At 56.6% G+C, this 23,537-nt stretch overlaps 1 protein-coding gene and 2 long non-coding RNA genes across 12 annotated transcripts in view; 2 read left to right on the top strand and 1 right to left on the bottom strand.

Moving 5' to 3' along the window:
• Positions 1-23,537, bottom strand: part of NAV1 (neuron navigator 1) — a 233,416-nt gene that overhangs the window by 73,105 nt on the left and 136,774 nt on the right. For 7 of the 9 annotated variants that reach the window (XM_070602362.1, XM_070602360.1, XM_070602358.1 and 4 more), the window contains 2 exons: positions 16,701-16,803; positions 11,672-12,037 (listed from right to left, as the gene is read on the bottom strand). In XM_070602362.1, coding sequence (XP_070458463.1) covers positions 11,672-12,037; positions 16,701-16,803 — 469 coding nt within the window. Of the gene's footprint in view, positions 1-11,671; positions 12,038-16,700; positions 16,804-18,009; positions 18,135-23,537 lie in introns of those variants that run through there. The other 2 variants (XM_070602365.1, XM_070602366.1) reach the window with 1 other exon arrangement.
• LOC139080654 (uncharacterized) lies at positions 949-3,647 on the top strand. 2 transcript variants are annotated; one of them, XR_011535332.1, is made up of 3 exons: positions 949-1,068; positions 1,927-2,049; positions 3,368-3,647. It is a non-coding gene; the product is annotated as an uncharacterized lncRNA (long non-coding RNA). The 2 variants fall into 2 exon arrangements; XR_011535331.1 differs by having other exon boundaries at positions 955-1,068; positions 1,854-2,049.
• On the top strand, positions 15,202-22,291 carry LOC139080652 (uncharacterized). The gene is made up of 2 exons (XR_011535329.1): positions 15,202-15,345; positions 17,666-22,291. It is a non-coding gene; the product is annotated as an uncharacterized lncRNA (long non-coding RNA).

Genomic DNA, 23,537 nt, shown 5'->3' with positions numbered 1-23,537 from the left:
CTGCCGCTTGTCATCAGACCCACAGGGGCCGCGACAGAAGCCAGACATGGAAGTGGAGGCGGCTGAGAGATTGAGGAACGTGACCAGCGAGAAGAGGGGCCGAGAAAGGAGCTGCAAGAGGGCAAGCAGTCAGGAGAAGAGGGCAGGACTGGGTCGGAGACGTGTCCCCGTCTCCCGCGCTGGAGACGCCCCACCAGAAAGCAGGGACTGGGCACGAGACAGACCCCTTTGAATGCGAGATGGCCCAGAGGAGCAAGAAGGGCGGGCTCGTGAGAATCGCTGGCCCTGCTCTGGCTCAGGCCCCAGGTTGAGCGCAGGGTCCCTCCTCATCTCTGCAGAGTCCGTCCTCACTCAGATACTGCCTGTCTGGGTCTGCACACCCCTGAGCATCGGTGGGCACACCCTCCACCCTCTGCCCATCCAGCTAGTGCACACACAGCCTCTTTGTATCCCCCGTGCCACACACGTGTTCGGGTGGGTCCCGCACAGTGTCTGTCTGTCTCCCATCCCTCCTTGGCGTGCGTGTCTTGAGGCTCTGTTCATCTGTAGCGCAGGCCCGACGTCCCCCTCTCCTTTCTGTCTCTTCCCGATTCCCGACCCCGTCTCCCACAGTCAGTCAGTGCTGATCTGTCCCGTACGGAGCTACATGCTGGGGGTCTCTCTGCGTCTGGTGCTCTTTCTGCCTGTTTTCCCAGTCCAGACTCCTGTGCCTCTGCCTGTGCTCGTCCCAGCATCGCCCCAAAACAGAGGCAAGAGCAGTTCAGTCCCGCGGCCTCTTCAGCGCGCCCCCCCACCCCCACCCCGTGCACAGTACGTCCCCTGCGGGGCCTGCTGGCCTTTCTTCAGCTGCAGTGAATGATGTTTTGCTGCCTGGCCAGAGACATCTGATAGCCTAGAGGCCAGAGCCGGCCCCTTGTGAACATCCTGGGACAGCTCAGCCTTTGACCGGAGTCAACGAGGACTTGTGTTCACACAGGCTTGGGCTGTTCCCTCTGCCCTTGGCCTGAGCTCCTGGCTGCGGCTCCTTCGTGGCTCTCTGCAGCAAGACCCCATCCTGGAGACGGAGAGGTCAGTTAGGGGCACTCCAGGACAGGGTCTCTAACAACGATTCATTAGTCAGCCAACAGCATGGCCTTAGAATCTGAGCTGCTGGGTGTTGCGGGCAAGTGGAGAGAAGACAGGGCCTCTGTCTGTCCTGGGGAAGCTCCCGCTCCAGTGGGAGGCATGGACAGGCTTCCAGGCTTGGGGGGCGCACTGGCCGCCCAGGGAGGGAAAAGGCTTCGCGGTGTCACAGCGAGGCAGGGGGCGTACCAGGGAGAGCGCGGATGCAGGAGTCAGACAGCCTGGCTTCTGCTCTGCTGCTCCCACTTTCCAGTTTCAAGTTGCACGATCATAGCAGCCAGTTAAGCCGAGTTCCAACTTCCTCGTTTGTAAATTGGGGGAAGGAACACCTACCTCACAGCGTTGTTAAGATGAAATAAGATAATGCCATATTAGTGTTTGCGTAAAGCGTATGTGCTGTGCGCTTGCTAAGGAATCATAAAAGTACAAGTTACTACAGAATAAATTACAGACACACGTTCCAGGACAACCCAGAGTCAGACAGCAACCTACTGCTGTGGGGTGAATTAGGGAAGGCATCCTGGCGGGAGGGCCTTTGACAACTGGGCATCGCCACCCTGGCGGGAGAGTTCCACTCTAAGGTCCTTCATAGCTTTGGGTCCAGAAGCCAATGAAAGAAGGGAGGGAGGTAACATTTACTGAGCATACCTAGTGTATTAACATAGTATCTTCCATAACATCTGAACAACAATCACATTCTCTTATTCCTGTTACTACTGGAATGGATACAGTTTCCCCCAAAGCCTCAGAGCTGGGATCTGAACCCAGGCCTGTCATACTTCCAAACTTGTGCTCTTGCTGTAGCATCAGATTGCAGAGTTTCCAGGCACCACACGAGCCCAGCTGGCTCCTCGGAGAACAGAAGGCTTGTGGGGAAAAGAAGGAGGCTGACAATTGAAGAGGAGAGACAAGCAGACAGGTGGGCAGGTGAGCAGGTGGGCAGGGCTGGAGGGGACAAGCCAAGCCCATTGCAACAGCTTCCTCCACCCTTCATCCACCCTCACTGGGAACCAAACCGTGTGGCATCGCACTCAGTGAAGCCCCGGCAGCTCAATTGTAGGTTACTAGGACGCAGCAGAGGAGCAGCCAGCTCAGCCCAGCAGTTGCCATGGCAACCGGCCTGCCTCCAGCAGCCCCTCCGGGGTACCAGGCTCCCTCCTACCTCCTGCCGACCTCTGGGTTTGAACAGACACTGCGATGCTGCTTAACCCACCGGGACCGAGGAGTGCTGTCACTTTTGTTTTAAGAATTAAGGGCTGTTTCAAGAGCTGGGGCTCTCTGAAGACGCCCCCTCCCTCCCATCAGACCCAGGAATCTGACTCCGTTCGCTCCTTCCCTCTCTCCCTCTTTATAATTGATGCTGTTTGTGTCCCACCTATGTCCCCTCTGCGGTCACTGTTCCCGTAGTTGCCAACAGAGTACAATGCGGGCACCTGTCACTCTGTGCCTCAGGGATTGCTCTCAGCCTGTCTAGAGTGGGCTGGGGAAGCCAGGACACAATGGGAGTTGAGAGATAAACACCCACACTTCCCCGCCCACCAGGTGGGTCAACTTCGAGGGGCGTCCCATGTAATCTCCCAGAAATCCCTCAGCCCCCGCTCCCACAGCAGCCACCTGCATAGGAACATATCTTGCACCGGCTTCCCTTCTCCTCACTGACTCACTTCCCCACTTCCCATCAGTGCTCTCTGGACTCGCCACCCAGAAAAACCACCTGCCCTCAAATCCTCATGTCCAGTCCGCTTCTGGGGGACCCCAGCCCACGGCACTCTCCATATACAACAAGCATATGTTTGAGTGAGGGACAGACAGCCCAGTCAGCCAGGTCAGGATGGGAAAGAGGCCACAGTCTGTCATCCTGTGCACAGCTAGCTTAGCTGTCCTGCATGACCGCACACTGAACCCATGGCCCAGTCCCTCAAACCACAGATGGGCGCCGTCGGCCACTTGAGAGCATGGCGTGAACAGGTATAACTGGGTCAGGACATGTCCATCTTGTTTGCAAGCCACTGAGTGTGTCATCCTCCCCGGGAGGGTCAGAAACATCATCTTCAAGCACGATGGTTAACATACACTGTCCCAAATCCTGTGCTATCACTGGGAACGTGCGTGTGATGGCTTAGCTCCCTCAACCTGCTAACGTCAGTTATCAAATGGCCGACACATGGCAGCTAGCATTTGTTGAACACTTATTATGCATAAAGTAGACGTGTTGACTGATTTACTCCCCACATCTGTCTTACAGAGGAGCACCGTTACTCTCCACATTTCTTAGCTAAAGACGCTGGAGCAGGGGGAGAGCAGCCAGGATCCAAACCCTGCTTCGAGCCTTCGCTGCAAAACACTCGACTACACTGCCAACCTGCGGAACGCCTGTGTTGACCAGCCTGCTCTCAAAGGTCTGTGTGTTTAACTGCACAGCACAGGACTAAAAGAAAATCAAGACAGTGTTCAAAGCAAAATGAGATCACCCCTCGCAACACAGGGCAAGGCCCAAATTCAGTAAACTCATCTGCCAAGCTTAAGGCATCTTAATCTGGGGGCCGGCCCTGTGGCCGAGTGGTTTACGTTCACGCGCTCTGCTTCGGTGGCCCAGGGTTTTGCTGGTTCTGATCCTGGGCACAGACCTAGCATCGCTCATCAGGCCACGCTGAGGTGGCATCCCACATGCCACAACTAGAAGGACCTGCAACTAAAAATACACCACTATGTACCAGGGGGCTTTGGGGAGAAGAAGAAGAAAAAAAAAAGAAAAAGAAAAAGAAGATTAGAAACAGATGTTAGCTCAGGTGCCAATCTAAAAAAAAAAAAAAAGACATCTTACTCAGCGTTTCTAGTAGCCTCTAATTAAGACAGAGGCCATCAGTTAAATGAACACAACAGGAAGCCGAGACCAGAATAACGTACTTTCAACCAACAGCCCTTTACACTCTTCAAAACACTCATACGTGTTCTTTTCCACTAGATCGTTACAAGGTAAAAATGCTCACCTCTTTACAAATGAATGAACTAAGACTCAGAGAGTTTAGGCGACTTGCTCAGTGCCACACAGCAAGCTAGAGGGGTGCTTAGGCTGGAACTCTGGCTCCTAGGTTAGCCAGTACTCTGTCCCTAGCACCACAGACAAGTCTCAGCCCAGGCTCTGGGTACCAAGCTGAGGCCAATGTTGTAATTGTTCGATGTCATCCTGAAAGAGGCAGCAGCCACCGTCTATGTCAACCACACAGCGTGTCTTTTGCGTGGATCCTGCAGACATCCTACCTCCCTTTTGGATTTGAAGCTCTTCAAGGGCAGAAACTGAGTTTCCTTCCTGAGCTTGAATGGTTGGTGCCCTCAGGATGGCCCCCTACTGCCCTCTGCCCCCATCCTTGGGTGCCATGGGCAAAGGGCAGGTCTGGTGCAGCTGCCCACTAGGCGGGAAGCCTCAAGAACTGCTAGGGAACAGAGAAGACGAAAGCAGAAGGAGAAGGCTCTGCTCCCCACCCATTCCAATCCAGAAGCGTTCTCTTCTCTTTGTACAAACCCTACGAACCCGGTGCCCATTGCAAGAGAACTCTTGTTGCTGGACGGGGTGGGGTTGGGCATCTTGGGGTCCGCCGGTCGGAGGGACGTCAGCCAAACGGGAGAGCAGTGAATGAGGTTCGTTCTTGGGACGGTGGCCGCAGAGGCAGCGGCCCCCTCAGCAAGGCTGGGAGGCGTCTCTTTAAGGCCTGGGCTCAAGGCCTCTGGGAGCAGAGAGCCAGCCCGGGACAAGGCAGGGCCTACAGTTTATTTTACTTGACATTTTTTAACGTCAGGACACTTCAGAGCCAAGGAGGAAACGAATCCCATCTGTTCCGGAGCCCACCCCCCCCAACCGCCCCCCAGCACAGTTCAAGAGGACAGGCTGGGGGAGGGGGAGGGAACAAGAAGATGGGGGGACATCCAGCCTCACCCTCGGAGCAGGAACCACCTGAGGAGAGACACGGGCCACGGCAGACAGTCGCCAAGAAATCCCGCTGTCCCCCAACACACCCCCACAGAGCTTCTTCAAGATGGGGCCCGCTGGCTCTAAGGCTCGGCAGCCCTTGGCACAGGTTGCTGGACAGCAGTCCCACTAGGGCTGGGGACGACACGACTCTGTACAATGTGAATGGCGCCCCCCGGAGGTGTGTGACATGGCAGGACTGCCGCTGGCTCAGCCTGGGATTCCCGCCCATCCCTCTGCAAAGCTCAGACACGGCCCACCCAGACTCCCATCTATAAAGATGATGGAAATAGAGACACCGAGCCCTAGATCCAAGTTGAAGGAGGGAAAGCGGGGGAGGTGGCCGGACCTCCCTCCCTCTGGGCACGGTGGCCCCTGCAGCCGGTGTTTGCATCCACCCCTGCAGGGTGCCCGTCCCCTGCTCCCCCCGCGCCAGCCCTGGGTGCCGGCGCTGGCAAGGACAGATGGCTGCCGAACTTATCTCCTTACTTAGATTAAATTCCAGACCTTCCTATTTTTAGAAAAACAAATTCCTTTTCTCTTTTCAAGACAGAGGAATGTCCCGAGCTGTCATCTAGGACAGTCGGCAGCCAGCTCGAAGTTGTCTAAAGTGTCGCGGATTGGATATTACCCTGGAGGGCCCAGTGTCAGGCGGTGATCAGTTCAGGTGCCAGATTTTAAGAGGACCATTGACAACTCAGGAGTTTCCAGAGGAGGGCGACCAGGATAATCAGGATGTGGAAAACTGGGTCATTTATAAAAGTGCTGGAAATAAGCTGGGGCCTTTTTTATTTTTGATGCAGAGAAGAGAAGCTCTGAGCAATCATTAAGGACATGTTGAAATATTTGAATGAAGATTTACACTTAATTCTCTTTTTCCCAGATGACAAAATTTGAGTCAACGGGCAGAAGTAACAGAGAGGCAGATTTGCGGTGCATATTCTGAAGCTTTCTGATAATTTTATTCTATCTGAAATGAAAGAAGCTCCTGTCACTGTGCCCTCGCAGGTCAAGGCGGAGAGACCGGCTGTCAGGGATGCTGTAAAGAAGATTCTTGTACTTCCCGGGAAGATGGACTAACCCAAAGTCACTGAGAAGCTTAGAAAAATTGGCTTCCTGGGCAGCAGAGAATCTTCTAGGAGGAGACTTGGGGTCTGTATTTTCAAAAAGCCTCATCAGCTATAAAACTCTCAGAAGGAAACACGGGGGAAAGGCTCATGACATTGGACTTGGCAATGATTTCTTGGCTATGACACCAAAAGCACAGGCAATAAAAGAACCGATAGATAAACTGGACTTCACCAAAATGAAAAACTCTCGTGCATCCAAGGATGCTATCAGCAGTATGAAAAGGCAACTCGCAGAATGGGAGACAACATTTGCAAATCATGTATCTGATAAGAGATTAACGTCTGAATATATACAGAACCCCTACAACGCAACAAGAACAACAAAACAACACGATTAAAAAATGGACAAAGGAGTTGAATAGACATTTCTCCAAAGAAGATATACAATGGCCAATAAGCATATGAAAAGATGCTCAACATCGCTAATCATTAGGGAAATGCAAATAAAAACCACAATGAGATACTATCTCACACCCATTAGGATGGCTATTATTAAAAAAACAAACAAATAGAAAAGATGTGTTGGCGAGGAAATGGAGAAATTAGAACGCTCCTGTATTGCTGGTGGGAATGTAAATTGGTGCAGCTACTGTGGAAAACAGTATGGTCGTTCCTCAAAAAATTAAAAATAGAATTACCATGTGATCCAATAATTCCACTTCCAGGTATTTACCCAAAAGAACTGAAACCAAGGGCTTGAGCAGACATTTGTACACCAGTGTTCATAGCAGGATTATTTGCAGCAGCCAGAACGTGGAAATGATCCATTGATGGCCGAATGGATAAACAAAATGTGGTCTATCCACACTATAAAATATTACTCAGCCTCAAAAAGGAAGGAAATTCTGACACAGGCTACACACGGATGAACCTTGACAACATTACACTGAGTGAAGTAAGCCAGTCACAAAATGACAAATACTGTATGAATCCACTTATTTGGGGTCCCTAGAGAAGACAAGTTCATAGAGACAGAAAGTAGAATGGTGGGTTCCAGGGGCTGGGGAGGAGGAGGCAATGGGGAGTTGGTGTGTAATGGGGACAGAGCTTCAGTTCGGGAAGATGAAAAAGTTCTGGAGATGCATGGTGGTGATGGTTGCACAACAAGGTGAATGCACTTAATGCCACTGAACGGGACCCTTAAAAATGGTTAACATATCAACCATATATCAAAAACATCTTGTACCACAATTTTAAAGGTGCATAATTTTTTTAAAGACGACATGATTATTCTGGCAGCAGCCATTTGCATTCCTCATTCCAGTTTGCTGAGCTTCAGTCTGAAGAATTTGCATTTCCTGAGCTCACACAGATCGCCGACCCGGGAAAGGCCCGATGTTTGGATGGAGTGGAGAGAGCTGACCTGGCCTGAACATGGGCCGGGCGAGAGCCCCCAGGAGAGGACCCCCAGCAGATAACTGAGTCACCCTCATGTCTTATGGCTCGCTGATAGCTTGTGGCTATGTCACCCAGGGAGGAAGACAGAAGCCCAGTGGTTAGCGTTACCTCTCCCGCTGGCCCAGTGCTGGGAGCTCCTGGGAACCAGAAAATTGGATGGCAACGGGCAGTGGCTGACAGGGGTGGGCACGGGTGTCACCATGGGGATGAGAAGGGAAGCACTGTGGGCCAACCCCTATGGGGAACGGCCCTACGCATTTCACGAACAAGAAAAACAATCTTCCAGATTACAAAACCTGGATGGAAAGCCCACGAGGATGGGAGGACCAAGAAGAGGCTGCGCCAGGCTGTGTCGGGTTTGCCTGTTCTCTTCGGGATTTACTGGAATCTAGGATGCCCTGTTTCTAATGAAAAAACACAACATTTAACCATGCAAACATATAATTGAGGAGTGAGTGTTTATGTTAAAATTACCGGGGATTATAAACGGAGTCCCCTCAACTCTGACTTCCTCGACACATGTGAGGACGAGCATGTTTACAGTCCTGGCAGGGAAGTGTACCAACGGAGAAACCTTACAGCTCCAGCATGGAGAGTGCCCGCTGCCGTGGAGACTGACCACCAAAGACGCACGTGGAATCATCTTGGGACCTCGCCCTGCATTACAGGAAGGTCCACCCTATGGAGAGCGCCAGGCCGGCCCTTCCTCCTGCATCCTCCGCGAACTCCAGGCTTCCCTGGGCGTACAGGCGGCCGGCGTGCAGCAGGGACAAGCCCCCCTTCAGGCCAGCCTCCCCGAGCTCGGCTCTTTTTACTGACTCAGGAGCACACACACTGTCCAGGGGGAGGAGGACAAAGAAAGGCTGCCAGCAGGTGGATAAAGGGCATCTTTCCTGGCTCCCCCAACCCAGCATTCCATACCTCCAAGCCCCCAGAACCTGTGTCCCCAGGACTGGCTGGCTGCTACCACGTCTGTTCTTGCCGCTGATGCTGAGAGGTGGTCTGGTCAGACTGTACCCTGAGGGCAAGTCTGGGACCCTCAGAGGGCAGGGGTCCTTCCCCTCCTTTACCATGGTATTTTAACAATAACAATAACAGTAATAGTAATAACAGCAATAAAAATAATAGCGAACATTGAACATTTACAATGAGCCAGGCATTATTCCAAGCACTTTCCCTAAACCAATCCATGTCGCCCTCATGGTCACCCTGGGTAGGCTTTAGTGTCACCTGCATTTAGCAGATAGACAAACTACAGCCTACAGAGGTTAACTAACCTGCCCAAGGTCACACAGCTAGTTAAGCGCCAGGATTCCCGCCCCTCCTCTGGCTGGGGCCTCTCCACAGGCCGGTGTGCTGTGCCTACCAGCTCTCGGGAGGTTTCCGCCCTGGCCAGTGGGCGGGCGGCGGGCAGGACAGGCTCTCACCACCTCTGCTGGGAGCTCCCTGAGGCCTGGGGCCCTGGTCCTTCCAAGTCATGGGACCTTCCGGAGCATTTACCGCCCCCACACTCCACCCCAGGGGCTGTGCGTCCCTCTGCCCTGCCCAGCTGGGAGCTCTCAGAGGGCAGGGACCCGACACGTCCTCAGGAGAGCGTCCTGGGGCAGAGCCCGTGCAGGGCGGCTTGTCAGACACCTTGGCTGTCCTTGCCCGGCACAGGCCCCCGGGCCCCGCAGGAGCCGACGGCTTCCTCTGGCCCCAGCTCCAGGCTGGCGGAGCTAGCGTGAGGTCAGCCTGCCCCTGGGACTGAACAGGCAGTAAACAAGCCCATTCACGCGTCAGCTGTTTTGCTCCAGAGCAGCCGCTTCAGCTGGACGGGCTCTGAGCAGACCCCTCCAAGTGTATCCCTGAGGTGGGGAACAGCGGATGGCCTGGAGCCGGGCCACCCGTCCCTTCCGAGGAGGGGCTACCTTCCGTTCTCCCTTCCGTTCTCCGGAAGTTTGAGAGTTTTCTTGGGGAGAGGCGGCCCCTGAGGGGGTAGGGACTGGGGTGCTGCTGCTGCCTGTGTGGTCTCTCTACCCGTGTGGCCCGCCTGTGTGGTCAGCCTGTGTGGCCTGGCTGTGTGGCCCGCTTGTGTGGCCCGCCTGTGTGGCCTGCTATGTGGTCAGCCTGTGTGGCCTGTGTGGTCAGCCTGTATGGCCCGCCTGTGTGGCCTGCCTGTGTGGCCCACCTGTGTGGCCTACGTGGCCTGCCTGTGCAGTCAGCCTGTGTGGCCTGTGTGGTCAGCCTGTATGGCCCGCATGTGTGGTCAGCCTGTGTAGCCTGCCTGTGTGGCCCGCCTGTGTGGTCAGCCTGTGTGGCCCACCTGTGTGGCCTGTGTGGCCTGCCTGTGTGGTCAGCCTGTGTGGTCAGCCTGTATGGCCTGCCTGTGTGGCCTGCCTGTTTGGTCAGCCTGTGTGGCCTGTGTGGTCAGCCTGCATGGCCCGCCTGTGTGGCCTGCCTGTGTGGCCCACCTGTGTGGCCTGTGTGGCCTGCCTGTGTGGTCAGCCTGTGTGGCCTGTGTGGTCAGCCTGTATGGCCCGCTTATGTGGCCTGTGTGGCCTGCCTGTGTGGTCAGCCTGTATGGCCTGTATGGTCAATCTGTATGGCCCGCCTATGTGGCCTGCCTGTGTGGCCCACCTGTGTGGCCTGTGTGGCCTGCCTGTGTGGTCAGCCTGTGTGGCCTGTGTGGTCAGCCTGTACGGCCCGCTTGTGTGGCCTGTGTGGCCTGCCTGTGTGGTCAGCCTGTGTGGCCTGTGTGGTCAGTCTGTATGGCCCGCTTGTGTGGCCTGCCTGTGTGGTCAGTCTGTGTGGCCTGTGTGGCCTGCCTGTGTGGTCAGCCTGTATGGCCTGTATGGTCAATCTGTATGGCCCGCCTGTGTGGCCTGCCTGTGTGGCCTGTGTGGCCTGCCTGTGTGGTCAGCCTGTATGGCCTGTATGGTCAATCTGTATGGCCCGCCTGTGTGGCCTGCCTGTGTGGCCTGTGTGGCCTGCCTGTGTGGTCAGTCTGTGTGGCCTGTATGGTCAGCCTGTATGGCCCGCCTGTGTGGCCTGCCTGTGTGGCCTGTGTGGCCTGCCTGTGTGGTCAGCCTGTGTGGCCTGTATGGTCAGCCTGTATGGCCCGCCTGTGTGGCCTGCCTGTGTGGCCTGCCTGTGTGGTCAGCCTGTGTGGCCTGTGTGGTCAGCCTGTGTGGCCCGCCCGTGTGGTCCCTTGGAGGGTCCCAGCAAACCAAAAAGGAAGAAAAGAATAGCGGTCAGCTGAGAGATGCCCAGAGACCCTTCCAGAACCCCTGCAGCAATCGGGCCTCAGGGCTTGGAACAGTTGGCCAGGACCCCTTAAGCCCCAGACTTCTTTCTTCCTCTCCTCTCCCTTCACTCCCCAGACTGTCACCTGTGTCCAAGCTGTTCCACAGGCCCAACCCTGTCAACTGAGGCAGAACAAGAGAAGAAGATGAGGGTCCCTGTGTGGCATAGACAGGGGTGGGGACCAGGAAGCTGCATTAGGGGCAGAGGTTTGTGGAGGAAGGAACCTGAGGAGTAGAAACTGAGGGCCACGGGGGAGGGACAAGGGGGCTGGGGACCCTGGCGAGGGGAGCAGAGAAAACACCACTGCTCCCTTCTCGGGGGCTCCCACCTCCACGCTCTCATTCTCTCTTCTTCACAGCCGCCCAGGCAGACATGGGACATCATGCTCTCTTGACAAATGGGCAAGCAGGTTAGGGTGTCCAAGGTCCGCCCAGAGCTAGCAGAGAGCTGGGGCGAACACCATTGTCCAGGCCCTTCCTGCTGGCCTTTGGAGGACAGAGGACCCGGGAGGGAGGGGCGGGCACACCAGAGAATGATGGCCACAGGGCTCGGGACGGAGGCCCCACCCACACCCCAAGTCTAGAACGTACCCCATCAAACGTCAGGCGCAGTCACAAGCATGTGCCAAGGCCCGCACAGCCCCCCAGTCACAGCCCAGCAAACCCAGACCCCTGACTCCATTCCCCCCCCACTTTCCAGGAATCCCGTTCCGACCGGCTTTCTGTGGTCCTCCCCGGCTCCCTCCCCAGCATCCAGGGCGCCGCCCTACCCGGTCGTGATGTCGTCGTCCTCCGTCATGGTCTTGCCCATGAGGTCGCTGTCACTCATGTAGCCGGACTTGAGGTCCACCTCGTCCGAGTCCAGGGACTCGACCAGCTCCAGGCGGGAGATGTGGCTGAGCTTGCTGGGGCTGCGCATGGGCATGGTGTGCGAGTACTGGGTCCGCTCCCCGTGCATGTACCAGGCGGGCGGCCCCTCCGAGCGGCAGCTCCCGCCCACCGAGGGTGCGTCGCCAGCCTGCAGCCGAGGGCTGGACTGGCCATAGCGCCAGGACAGGGGGGACGAGCGGTTGGAGAGGCTGGACACGCTGCGAGGGTTGGCGTCGTCGCTGTCATAGCAGGTCATCTCCAGGGAGCTGGGCAGAGAGCAGAGGGCACTGCTTTACTCTTGGGCACGGCTGCTCTGCGCCCCGTCTGCCCACACTGCACCCCGGCAAGGCCCCCTCTCCACCTGCCCATTCTCCTTCTCCAGGGGCCTCTCACTGTGGACGGCAGCCTGTTCCACGTCAGCTCAGGTCATCAGAGGAAAGTGGCTAAGCCTTGGGGAAACAGTCTGACATATTGCTAAGGGCCCAGGTTGTGTACTGCGGCCTGGGGTGGAACCCTTTTCTACTGCTCGCTAGTAAGTGAGCCGGAGGAGGCGGAGCAGCCATGCCAAGCCTCCGTCTGCTCATCTGTGAAATGGGATTACAGCACGACAGTACTTCACGGAGCTGTAAGAATCACGTATGTAAAGACCTGACACGGTGCCTGGTCCACAGAAGCTGCTCCCTAAGCAAACGGGGCCGGTGAGGCCTCCTGGAGAAGCGGAGAGACTGGTCCCCTGAGCTTAGAAGGGCTCCTTCCTTCTGTTCAGAGTGTGACCATCTCCTCTTTTCTACTAACGAGCTGAGGGCCGGTCAGTTCCCCAACTGGAGATAGGGAAGTCTGCAGTGGGGTTCCGAGAGTACAAGAAAAGCTTTGGGAGCCTGGGAGGTATGGCTGGTTCCCAGTAAGACCAGTCCAGCCCAAGGCCTAGGCATCAAGGGAGGAAGCAGAAGCTCCTCAGAGGACAGAAGTAGCTTTAACTGGACAGAGGAGAGCACACGGGCAATGGACAGATGAGGGGCGAGGGCAGGAAGTCCAGGGTCCCAAGCTGCAGGCCCCACTGGCCAGGGGAGGGAAGCGATGCCCAGGTTAGTGCTGGACGGTGGGAGCCTAGGGGCATCTGGGAGCTGGCAAAGCAGGTGCCTTTCTCCCTCGGGGGCCAGGGTGGCTGCAGCAGCGAGCACAGTTGAATCTGCTTGGAGAGGTGGCCTGGATGCGGGTTCAGGCAGAAACAGATAACCCCACCCAGTGTGGCGAGGGTGCCCGCCCAAGTCAGCCGTATGCAGGGGCTCAGCAGCTTGGCCTGACTAAACCAGACGGGGTTGGGTAAGTGAAATAGGATCTGGGGGCCATGAATGCTGGGCAGCCATGCAAGTGCAGGAATCGTCCCTCTGAGAACATGTCCATTTCGTAGTCACCCTGGGGGTTAGGAGGGGAGCTAGACATTGATTTTTCTATTCTTGTTTTTATAAAGTTTCTTGAAAAAAGAGAAAAAGCTTGTCAGATTGTCTCTACCAACCCTGAGGAAACAGGGTTTTCTTTTTCTTTTTTTTTAAATTTTCTTTTCCTTTTTTTTTGAGGAAGATTAGCCCTGAGATAACAACATCTGCTGCCACTCCTCCTCTTCTTGCTGAGGAGACGGGCCCTGAGCTGACATCCATGCCCATCTTCCTCCACTTCATATGTGGGACGCCTGCCACAGCATGGCTTGACAAGCGGTGTAGAGGTCTGTACCTGGGATCCAAACCGGCGAACCCCGGGCTGCCGAAGCAGAACGTGTGAACTTAACCACTGCGCCACTGGGCTGGCCCCAGCAGGGTTTTATTTTTGATCAATGGAAAGGGAGGGAACCGAATGGCCCTTGACCCTGGGCCTGATGGTCGCTGTGGAAGTCCTGTGGTGAGCCGAGGGACCCTGGCTGGGCAGGGCAATGAGTGACCGCTGCTTCTGACCCTTGTGTGTCTTCCTGACCTGGTCCACAGCCGGCTTCTCCCCTCCGGGCCCTCCTTTGTGTTCTGCATAACTTTGTCACACGCTGTGCTATTTCTGTTTCGAAGGACCGTGGCCCTCGGAGAGAGTGGACGTTCCCCGAAGGACAGAATGTGGTCCTGCTGACGGTCTGCCTCGCTCACCACCGCACTTCAGTGCTCTCGCAGGGCCTGGCGTGCAGTGGGTGCCGGGGACGAAGCGATAAGCAGCAAGCCCTCGACGCATGCGCTGGGTTGAAGAGCGGGGATATTCTCGTCGTGACAGTTCAGGACCTCGTGCAGAAAGTGCTCAGTAAAAACAGGCTGCACGACAGTGCGATGAGGAGGAGAGGGAAGAGGAGGAGGACAACCACGAAGCCGGGATGATGTAGGGCCAGGTTTTGAGTTAGTCTACACCACGGTAATAAAATTAGTGCCGGGCGTGGGCTGTGCCAAGCACCCCGATGCCTCAGGCCCGTGCCCGGCCCACGTCCTGTTTCACTCTCTGCACTCGACATGCCTCCTGCTTGATTTCACTTTTCCATCCTCCAGACACGTCTCTGGACATCTCTAAGTCGGGGGCGGGGGGCGGATTCTAGCTCAGCGCTGCGGTCCCCGACCTCCAGTCCCGCCCGCATCCAGCCCTTGGGTCCTGCCTCTCACTGGGGTGGGGACGGCGGTGGGCCAGGAGCAGGCAAGGGAGTTTCATTTCCTCTCTGGCCCCAGCCCCCTGACCCAGAGCCAGTAGAAATAGAGGAAGCAGAACAGGAATAAAGGTCTCTGAAAAGGAATTGAATCTAGAATGAGCCTGTAGGTTCCAGAGTGGAAATAACCTTGCTGGAAGCACACCCTGGACTGTCAGCCTCAAGGACGGAGGCCGTGTTTGTCCTGAGGGTCAGCGGCTGACCCGGGTTCTAAGGCTGCTGGATGTAGCACCCCCTCACCCCCATCAGCCTGGGTGACTCTGTGGGACTCCGGCAAGCGTCCCCTCTCTCCCGCCTCTGCATTCCTTCTCTAACCTGGGGGGTCTGTACGAATCCTGTCAACTCTGGGGCTGAGGGAAGGGCTGAGGGATGGAAAGCACTTTGAAAACTAAAAGATCCATAAAAATTCAAGGGATCACTGTTTGGGCTATCAAAGTGTGGGACAGGAATAATCTAAACCAAAGGCTAAGAGAGGAAGTGGCTCTGGGTCCACAGTAAACAGAAAAGCCAGCCTCAGGGCTCTTGGTTCCTTTCCCGTAAAGGGAGACAGAAGCCAGAGGCCTGAGCTCTCCCCTCAGACCAGTCAGCCTGATGCAAAAGGCTCTCTCAGGCTCCCTCTCCCCCCACCCCCTGCCCAATAGGAAAGCAAACAAGGCTGCTGGGGTCAAGCCGTCCTGCTTAACCTGGGGGCTGGGGGCCGGCTGCTCAGACTCAGGGCCCAGGAGGCTGAGCTGCTGCCCTTCCCCTGCAGTGACTCACGCGGGGTGTGACACTCTCAGCAACTCAGCACTTTCTGCCTTCTTTGGCATGGAGCTGGAGGGGAATTGTGCCGAGACTGCTTCCAACAACTTCCCCGGCTGGGGGATGGAGGACATTCAAGGTTTCATCTCCCGGGCCCCTAAAATGGTGAGCCAAGCTGAGCCAGACCCACCCTTGTCCCACTTGGGTTCCTGCTCAGGGCTGGGAGGGCTGGAGGCTGGGGACATGTAAGGGGCCTGAGTCCCGGGCCTCCTGGAACCCCGCCATCCACCTCCTTGGTCACATCCCTTTCGGTAGTCAGGGTCCTCTGGCCTGAGAAGGGGGAACCCCAGAGAGTAGGGGCTTTGATTTATCATTTAAAGTATTCCAGATGTTGGGGAGCAATGGGCTGAGTGTCCAAGATGGAGGGTGGCATGGGGCTATGGGGAGGAGCAGTGGAGGCGGGGAGAAGGGTGGTCTTAAATAGGAGAAGTAGAACCACTGGGTGGATGCTGCTGGCCCCTGATTTAGTTCCACTTCATCGTCACGGCAATCCCATCACAGTGGACTGGAATGATTGAGAGGTAATGAGCTCTCTGTTGTCGGAGGTATGTAAATTTAGTCCGGATATCACTTGGCCACACACGGGGCTAAGAAAAGCCCCTTTCCCCCCATTGCCCCCACATCCCAACTTTGCTCTCATTTTCCAACCCCAAGAGATGGGGAGGAACCCATCTCCAGTCCAACTGAGAGGCTGCCTAGTCCTGTCGCAACCTTCCTCCTCCACACCCCCAATGATTTCCCAATCCTGGCTGTCTGCTCTCTCCTTCTACCCCTCCGAGTGTCGCCCGGCCCTCTGTCCCCCTTGGAGCTGACAGCATGAGCTCATCTGGGCAGCTCAGGGAGCCAGGGAGGAAATTCTGAGTCATGGCAGAGGCTGTGGCCAGGATGCGCTCCAGGGTGCTGTGGGAGGGGTAGATGCTGCACAGCTGGAGGGCTGGGGTGGAGAGGCGCGCCCACATGGCATGGGAGCGGGCGACATGGCCTGGGCCCTGCTGGGCACTCAGGGCTCCCTCAGCCACTGGCAAAGGGAAAAGGTCCCGGTGTCAGAAGGTGAAGGCCATGCTCCTGGAATCCTGGATGGAGGGAAACTTCAGAACGGTGGGGGGGAAGCATGGAGTAACCCCTGTGACAAATGTGGAGACGGTGTCTCCGGAGGGAACGTGAGCAGTGGAGTCACACCCCGACTCTCGTGGTTTTCAAGATTATTTGCCTAAAAGAAAATGAACGCAGAGCTCAAGCGGAGGGCAGACAAAGCCAGCCCTCTTTGCCCAGAGATGGCTGGATGCCCCTCTCCCTGAGGTGGCGGCCCCGGGGGGCTCCCAATGTCTGTGCGCTGCAGCCGGTCACCTGCTGACCTCTCGTGCCCACGCGGGGGTCTCGAGAGACCCCGGGGCCCTGCCCTCCAGAACGGGAGACGGAAAGAGGGGGCCGCGGGCATGACCCCTCTGCAGCTCGCGTACCTGTGAGTCACCTGGGACCCCCGCAGGCTGGACATGGTCTCCTCCAGGTTCTGCCGAAGATCCAGGACATTCTGCACTGTCCTCTTCCTCTGGGACTCTGGGTCTGGGAGGGAGAAAAGAAAGAGCCGTGTGAGTGACAAGGACTTGCTGCTAGGAGCTTGAGGGGTCAGGGGAGTGGGGACTGACCAGATCCCCAGAGGTCGGTCTCTGGGGCATGCTGGTCACTGCCTCTCAGGCCCTCCTAAAGGGCCTGGACACAAGCCCTTGAGCCCTCTGAAGTCTCAACCTCATAAGGGGATGCAGACACGGGGCCCCCTGTGTCCGTGCACTCCTCCCAGATGCCCCCAGCCCGAATCACCGCCTCTGCTCCGGCTTCATTTTGGGGAGGCCCTGCTTCTCAGAGCAGAGGTCGTGGGGAAGGTTTCTGTGGCTGACGGCAGTTGCAACACCTGCCTGAAACCACATCTCCAGTGATGTGCTAGTAAATGTTTGACGACTGGCTCCTGGAGGTAGGGACACGCCAGTGTGCACTGTTTGCCCATTTCCGTGGTGCAAATCTTCCTACCACGGCTGCTTCTAAGCACCAATGTGATGTCACTGACCAGAGTCAGGAAGAGATGCTAACGGTGGGCTCTGGGAGCTGGTATGAGCCGGTGTCAGCAGACCACACCCCCTGAGCCCCAGGCACTGAGTGGAAACATCAGAGATGCTCCATGGGGTCCCAGGAGATAGTTCAGAAAGAGCCTCCTAAAAGTGCCATCTTCTGGAGCACGGACTGAGCTCTGGGCAATTCAGACTCCAGACAAGAGGTGCAACGCGGGAGGAGGATGCGTGCGGCTGGCCCCACCCTCAGAATCCTGAGTGATCCCGGTCCTTTTATCCAGCCTGGGGTTTCCAGGTGGGACAACAGCCTGGACACATGAGAATCTACAACAGCAAACAAATTTCTCCCACTTCCTTTCCAGGTGGAACACCATGCAAAAGACTGAGGGGTACCCGAGCGGGAAGAGACTGGAAGAACTCGCTCCTTCTTTCCATCACCCCACCTAGGAAATCCTCAAACACACATGTTGTGCCAGGAACCACGGTAGGCCCTGAGGATGCTGAGAGGAAGAGGGCCTGGCCCTGCCCCATGGACCCAAAGTCACTGGAAGGGATCAAACTTTCAACGCCTCCCGGAAAGTCCATCTATGGGACAGAGTAAGGGACCCACAGAAGACGATGGCAAAGCTTCGAGAAAACCCGAGACCTCAGGCTCCCAGGCTACTTTCCTGCCCTCCATCCTCAAAACCCTCTGCGATCTTCTCACCAAGGCCCAAGTGCCCAGTTGGTCCCTCCGCCACCCACAGACTCAGCTGGAGCAGGAGGCTCTTCTGCTTCTTCGTCTTCTTTTTCTTTTTTTGCTGAGGAAGACTGACCCTGAGCTAACATCCGTGCCCATCTTCCTGTATTTTACACGTGGGATGCCTTCCACAGCATGGCTGGATAAGTGGTGCGTCAGTCTGCACCTGGGATCTGAACCCACGAACCCCAGGCTGCTAAAGCAGAGTGCTGAACTTAACTGCTACGCCCCTGGGCTGGTCTTAGCAGGAGGTTCTTTTAGCCGCCAAGGGGAACATTTCTGAACCCTTTCAAAAGACATTTTTTCCCCAAGATTAAGCTCAAGCCGGCTGGCAGGCACTGCCCTGTCCTGTGGGCTCAGGGAGGCTGGTAGGGCGGGCAGGGAATGGGGCGGCACCACCCCCTCCAGAGCATTCCAGAGAACCGGCTCCACACCCAGACCAGGCCGCCTCTGCTTTCCCTCCCCGGGAGCCTGTAGAAAGCTGGTGGTGGTGGTGGTGGAGCGGGTGGTGGCTCTCTCGTGGTCAGCACCTCGTATCCAGCCTCCATGCTGGTGGCAAGGAGAAGGGACAAATGGCAGGCCTCCATGCCAGGCACCTGAGCTCTGCCCTCAGCCTGGCATCACCTTCTACGGCTGCCAGTGCCCGTTTATCCTGGCAAGTGTCACCTCGTGAGTTGCCCCATGGCTTGGACTGATGGCTTGGCATGGAACACAGACAGGATCAGAAAGTGTATGTATATATTTTAAAGCTTGGTTCTAAAAGGCCTATGCCAGGACGAAGAACACGGTACCAAAGATGTGGGTTCCAGGCCAGGGCAATGCTTTCTATGAGTTTGGCAGAGATGATGGAAAAGGCGTGCTCTCCAAGAGATGCGCGGGCCCAAGAGGAAGTTGAAGGTTTGCTCCGAGGCGTCTGCGCGTGCCTGCCCTCTGCAGGAGTCAGCGAGGTGAGTCCCTACAATGTCTACGGCAGACACGTGCTGCTGTCCCCATTCACGGACGAGAAAACACGCTCAGGGAGACGAAGTGAGCAGCCCAAGGTCACACGCCCGGCCTGCAGCACAGGGCACAGCTGAGTCCAGAAGAAGCTCGTATTTCTTCTGATGTGTCCCAGGGCACCTGCGCCGTGAGCATCACGCACGGTGAGGGCGCAGAGCAGGTGCTCACTGAGCATGTCAAGAGTGGACGGATGCTACACCATACAAAAATACAAAAAATACATAAAAGGAGAAGGGATGGATGCGTGTCCCTTCAGGAAGATGTCTTTTAAAGGTAGAATACTTAGCTCACCGGGTGGCCAGCCGCCGGGTCCCTCTGTGCCCTAATGCTCGAGGGGCAGAGACGGAGAGGTGGGGACCTAGAGCTCCTAGACTTGCCAAAAATTAGAGCCACAGAGTCCTTGGAAGGAGAGACAGGAGGGTGAGGTCCAGGGAGGGGTGACCGGCCGGGGGCTGCAGAGAGATGCTGATGGAAGAACACCGGGCCCCAGACAGCCTCCCCCCAGGGGGTAGGTTTGGGGCATGCAGAGGAGGAGTTTGGGACAGAGGTGACTTGCTGGGGTGACTGGGATCCCCTCTCCGCTTGGAGGCCTGGATGGTCCTGCAGAGGCACGCCCAAAGCTTGCTGGGTGCCGCACCCAGCAGTGTCCCCTGGTGGTCATCCTGAGCATGCCACCCTGGGGGGTAAGGCTCAGCTGGGGGGGTCTGGCGGGTCAGGGTGGGTCTCAGCGGCTCCTGACAAGTCTGGCTGTGCTCCACACTTGTGGGTGACGGACACGATCCTGGGGGTGCAGCAGTAGCCCCAGGATGGGAGGACTGACAGGGATGCGAAGGGAGGGGCTCGGGAGCTCCAGACCCTGCAGACAGTCCGCCTGGGGTGGGGGCACTGGACCCTTGCATCCTGACGCCGATGCAATTCTTCACATTTTTAGCTCAAAAATAGAAATAAGTTGCATTTGTCAAAGAATTCACCCCACCCTTCCTCCTTGCCCTCTCCTGACCTTCACCCCATCCACCCCTGACATCCAACCCAGGCGTAGGCTTCACCCCTTCCTCACTGTCTCCCGGGGGACAGACCAGGGGTGGTGGCAGGGGTCAGAGACCGTCTCACACCACCGTGTGGTGAAGAGAACTGGGAAGCTCAGCCATCTGTTTTATCAGCTGAGTCATGATGTGCGGAGCCCGCCTCTGCGTGTCTTTGTCCAAAGCTTGGATGTGAGGTGGGCCCTGGGGACAAAACCGAGCACAGACCAGCAGAGACAGAGGGGCCTGGTGGCTCCACTGCTCCCTCGGTGTCCGTCAGCCAGAGATGCGCTCAGGACACTCCCAGCCTAGGTGGCACCCGTGTGCAGACCAGAAGCCTCTCCAGCCGACTCAGCTCTCACCGGGGCCCACACTGGCCAGCAGGACACACCTCGCTCCTTCGTCAGATGCCCTGGTCAAGACACAATCACGGCCTTCCTCTGAGCGCCTGGGTGTGTGCGCTGGCTCAGCTCCTACAGCACAGGGTCCAGCTGCCAGAGTGGGGTGTGTGCGTGTGTGTGTGCGTGCGTGTGCGCGTGTGTGTGTGCGTCTGTGTGCGTGTGTGCATGTGTGTGTGTGCGTGTGTGTGTGTGTGCGTGCGTGCGTGCGTGTGTGTGCGTGCGTGTGTGTGTGTGCAGCAGGGCTGGAGGGAGGCCAGGTAAGGCTCCTGGCAGTTCTGGGGGGACACAGATGTCCCTGGCTGCCACTCCAAGCCTTTCCCAGCAAATGGAGCAACCGGGGAGGATGCGTGTGCTCTCCTCAGGCTCAGAAGAGAGCAACAGTTCCCCCAGTCCAGCCATCCCCATGGTAACTCACAGGCGCCATGAACAACAGCATCTTCCCAGCATGCACTAGGGCACTGCAAGGCGGGAGGTCTTCCTTTCTACGCACCGTTGCCTCTTACGCAAGACCACGGAGAGCATACTGTCTTGGTCCCTTTGGATGAAGGACCAGCAGTCAAACAAATCCGACACGCGGGTGCACGACACGCAAATGCAGATGACGCCCGGCTACCGAATGCTCCTCCAGACATTCATGCCTACTCGTGGTGCAGCCGGCAGGAGGTCTGTGGAAGCCCTCACGTCAGAATCGTGCACACACAGTTCTGCCATTCTGCAGACGCAGGCATGGAGATTCGTGTGGACGTGTCTCCCATTGCAGGTGAGGAAGGAAAAGCACTAAAGCGATGGAGAGGAGAGATTTAACCTTGAGAGGGGTGGTGCGCTGGAAGGATGCTGGTAAACAGGGTCCTTCTTTCTGCTCCGAAGTCAGAACCGGGGAAACAGGCTTCCCCAGGAGGGCAAGGCATAAACTTGCGAACCAAGACTGAGGCACAGGGCAAGAACTGAGAGTGTGGTGCAGAGGCAAGAACACAGCTCTTAGAGTCAGAGAGACCCAAGTTCAGACCCCGGCACTGCCTTTTCCCAGCCTGTCTGACCTTGAACAAGACCTCTCCCCTCGCTGCAGTTTTCCGCTCTGTAAGATGGGGAGAACCATGGTACCCACCGAGTAGCATCCTTGTGAGGATGAAAGAGCTGATTCATGTAAAATGCTTAGCATGGGGCCTAGCACACAGTAGGTGCCCTATCAATGTAGCACGTGTTTGTCGGAAGGCACGGGGGGCGGGTAAGCGATGGGCGCACACCCAGGCGGGGGCTGGAGCCGGCTCTGGGGCTCTCTTGTTTGCGGGTGGGCGGTGCCACCCACAAGGTGCGGCTCAGGGAGACCCAACATCCTCCTCTGGGACCCCGCTCTGGCTGGGCGAGGCCCTCATACTCGGGTAGGGGGCAATGAGGTGATTGCAAAACCTTGTCCCTGAGTCATCAGGCCTGACTCCCTCCGTGCGGTAGGGACACCACATCTTCAACCCTGGTCCCTTGGAGCATCTCAGCTCTGGGCAATGCCTGGCCTCAGGGGCCTTCTCCAGCCATCAGTCTAAAATCTGATGTAGCAATGGATGGTAATAACCCCAACAGACTTGGGGATGCACAGGAAGGAGGAGGGACCCGAGGGGATCTGCCACCTGGCAGTCAAATTTCCCCAAGTTCTGAACAGTTTTAATTATTAGCTGACAATTAAGTAAACTGCAATAACCATCTGCTGAAACCTTAATTGCCTCCACCAGTGTTTCAGAACTCGCCGGTTTAGCCCAGGGCAGGGGCCACAGATGATGGTGTCTGCGTCTGACATCTGGACTGGCTGTGAGGCGCTGGACTGGGGGTAGCCAACAGGAGGAAGGGAAGAGAGGCAAGAGGAGGAATGCTGTCCAGTTGTGGCACTTCAGAGTTCGAGAGAGTTTCTGCCTTTCCTCTCCAGACAGGGAGGAACAACGGATCGCTCAGGCACAGCGTCACCAGGTGGTGGATGGCGGGGCAGGGGGCTCCTGAGCCAGGGCTCTTTGCGCCAGAGCACTGCCTCCTGGTCCGCATCGTGGGCCGGGGCTGAGACGCACTGAGATGTGGCACCAGCGGGGTGACTGCAACATAAATTAGCCGTGTGGGACGGTCTGGGACTGGATCCACCTAGAAATCCAGGCCAGACGCAATGACCTGGAAAAGGAACGATTAAGCACCAGACACACACACACACACACACACACACACACACACTCTTGCAACAACTCCCTAGAAGAAAAACAAAAAAAACAAACCTCTCCTGACTCCGTTAGACCCCAAGGGGAGCATCCACATCTTCCCTAAATTCTACAATTTGCCACAGTTTGGGATCCCAGGACACACAGGTCAAACACCATTATAATAAAAGCCATTACAACACAGATATCTCCCTAACAAAATGATTTCCAGCCCCAGCCAGTGGGTCACCTCCTCCCGACGACACTTAGCACGACATTGCAAAAGATTCTCGGGAGTTTGTTCTATCACGTCGCCACCAGTATTGCAGATGCTCATTTTGTGTCAACACCGATCCCAATGTCTCTGGGCGTCGGAATGATTTCTATCCCTCCCCTCTGCCCCAGGACATCAACCGTCCAAGTCCAGCCACAGCGGGCAGTGCAGGCCCACCCCCATGCACCCTTTGGTCTTCTGATCCAGTCCAGGTCTCCGCCCACTGCTCAGAGGTTGCCCTGGTGGGTTTTGGGGCTCCCACAGCCTGCGACTCTGTGCTGGATTGACTCCTCCCTTGAGTGTTCGAAGGCTCTGTCCTGCGTGTGGCTCAGGGACGGATGACCCAGCACGCAGATCCCCCCTGCCCTCAGGCTGAACATCCCCCGTCCACCCCTTCCTCACCATCTGATGGCCCCAGAGGCCCTGGAAAGCACGCTGCGGGGCCTCCACGCAATAGGCACCCCACTTCCACGGAGCACGCAGGCCGGGGGCTATTTATTCTGCTGCTAATTCTTTCATTTCGCTCATCCCCCCACGTAAGTCACAATATTGTCAGAGGCGGCTGTCACAGAATCCTGCAGCGTGACGAATCGCATGCTTGTAGTCGCTGAGCAAGCCTGCTCCCCAG

Source organism: Equus przewalskii, chromosome 31 (assembly GCF_037783145.1).
Source record: "Equus przewalskii isolate Varuska chromosome 31, EquPr2, whole genome shotgun sequence".
NCBI lineage: Eukaryota > Metazoa > Chordata > Mammalia > Perissodactyla > Equidae > Equus > Equus przewalskii.
The sequence above is the reverse complement of the archived record's forward strand: the minus strand, read 5'-3'. Positions and strand labels throughout refer to the sequence as shown.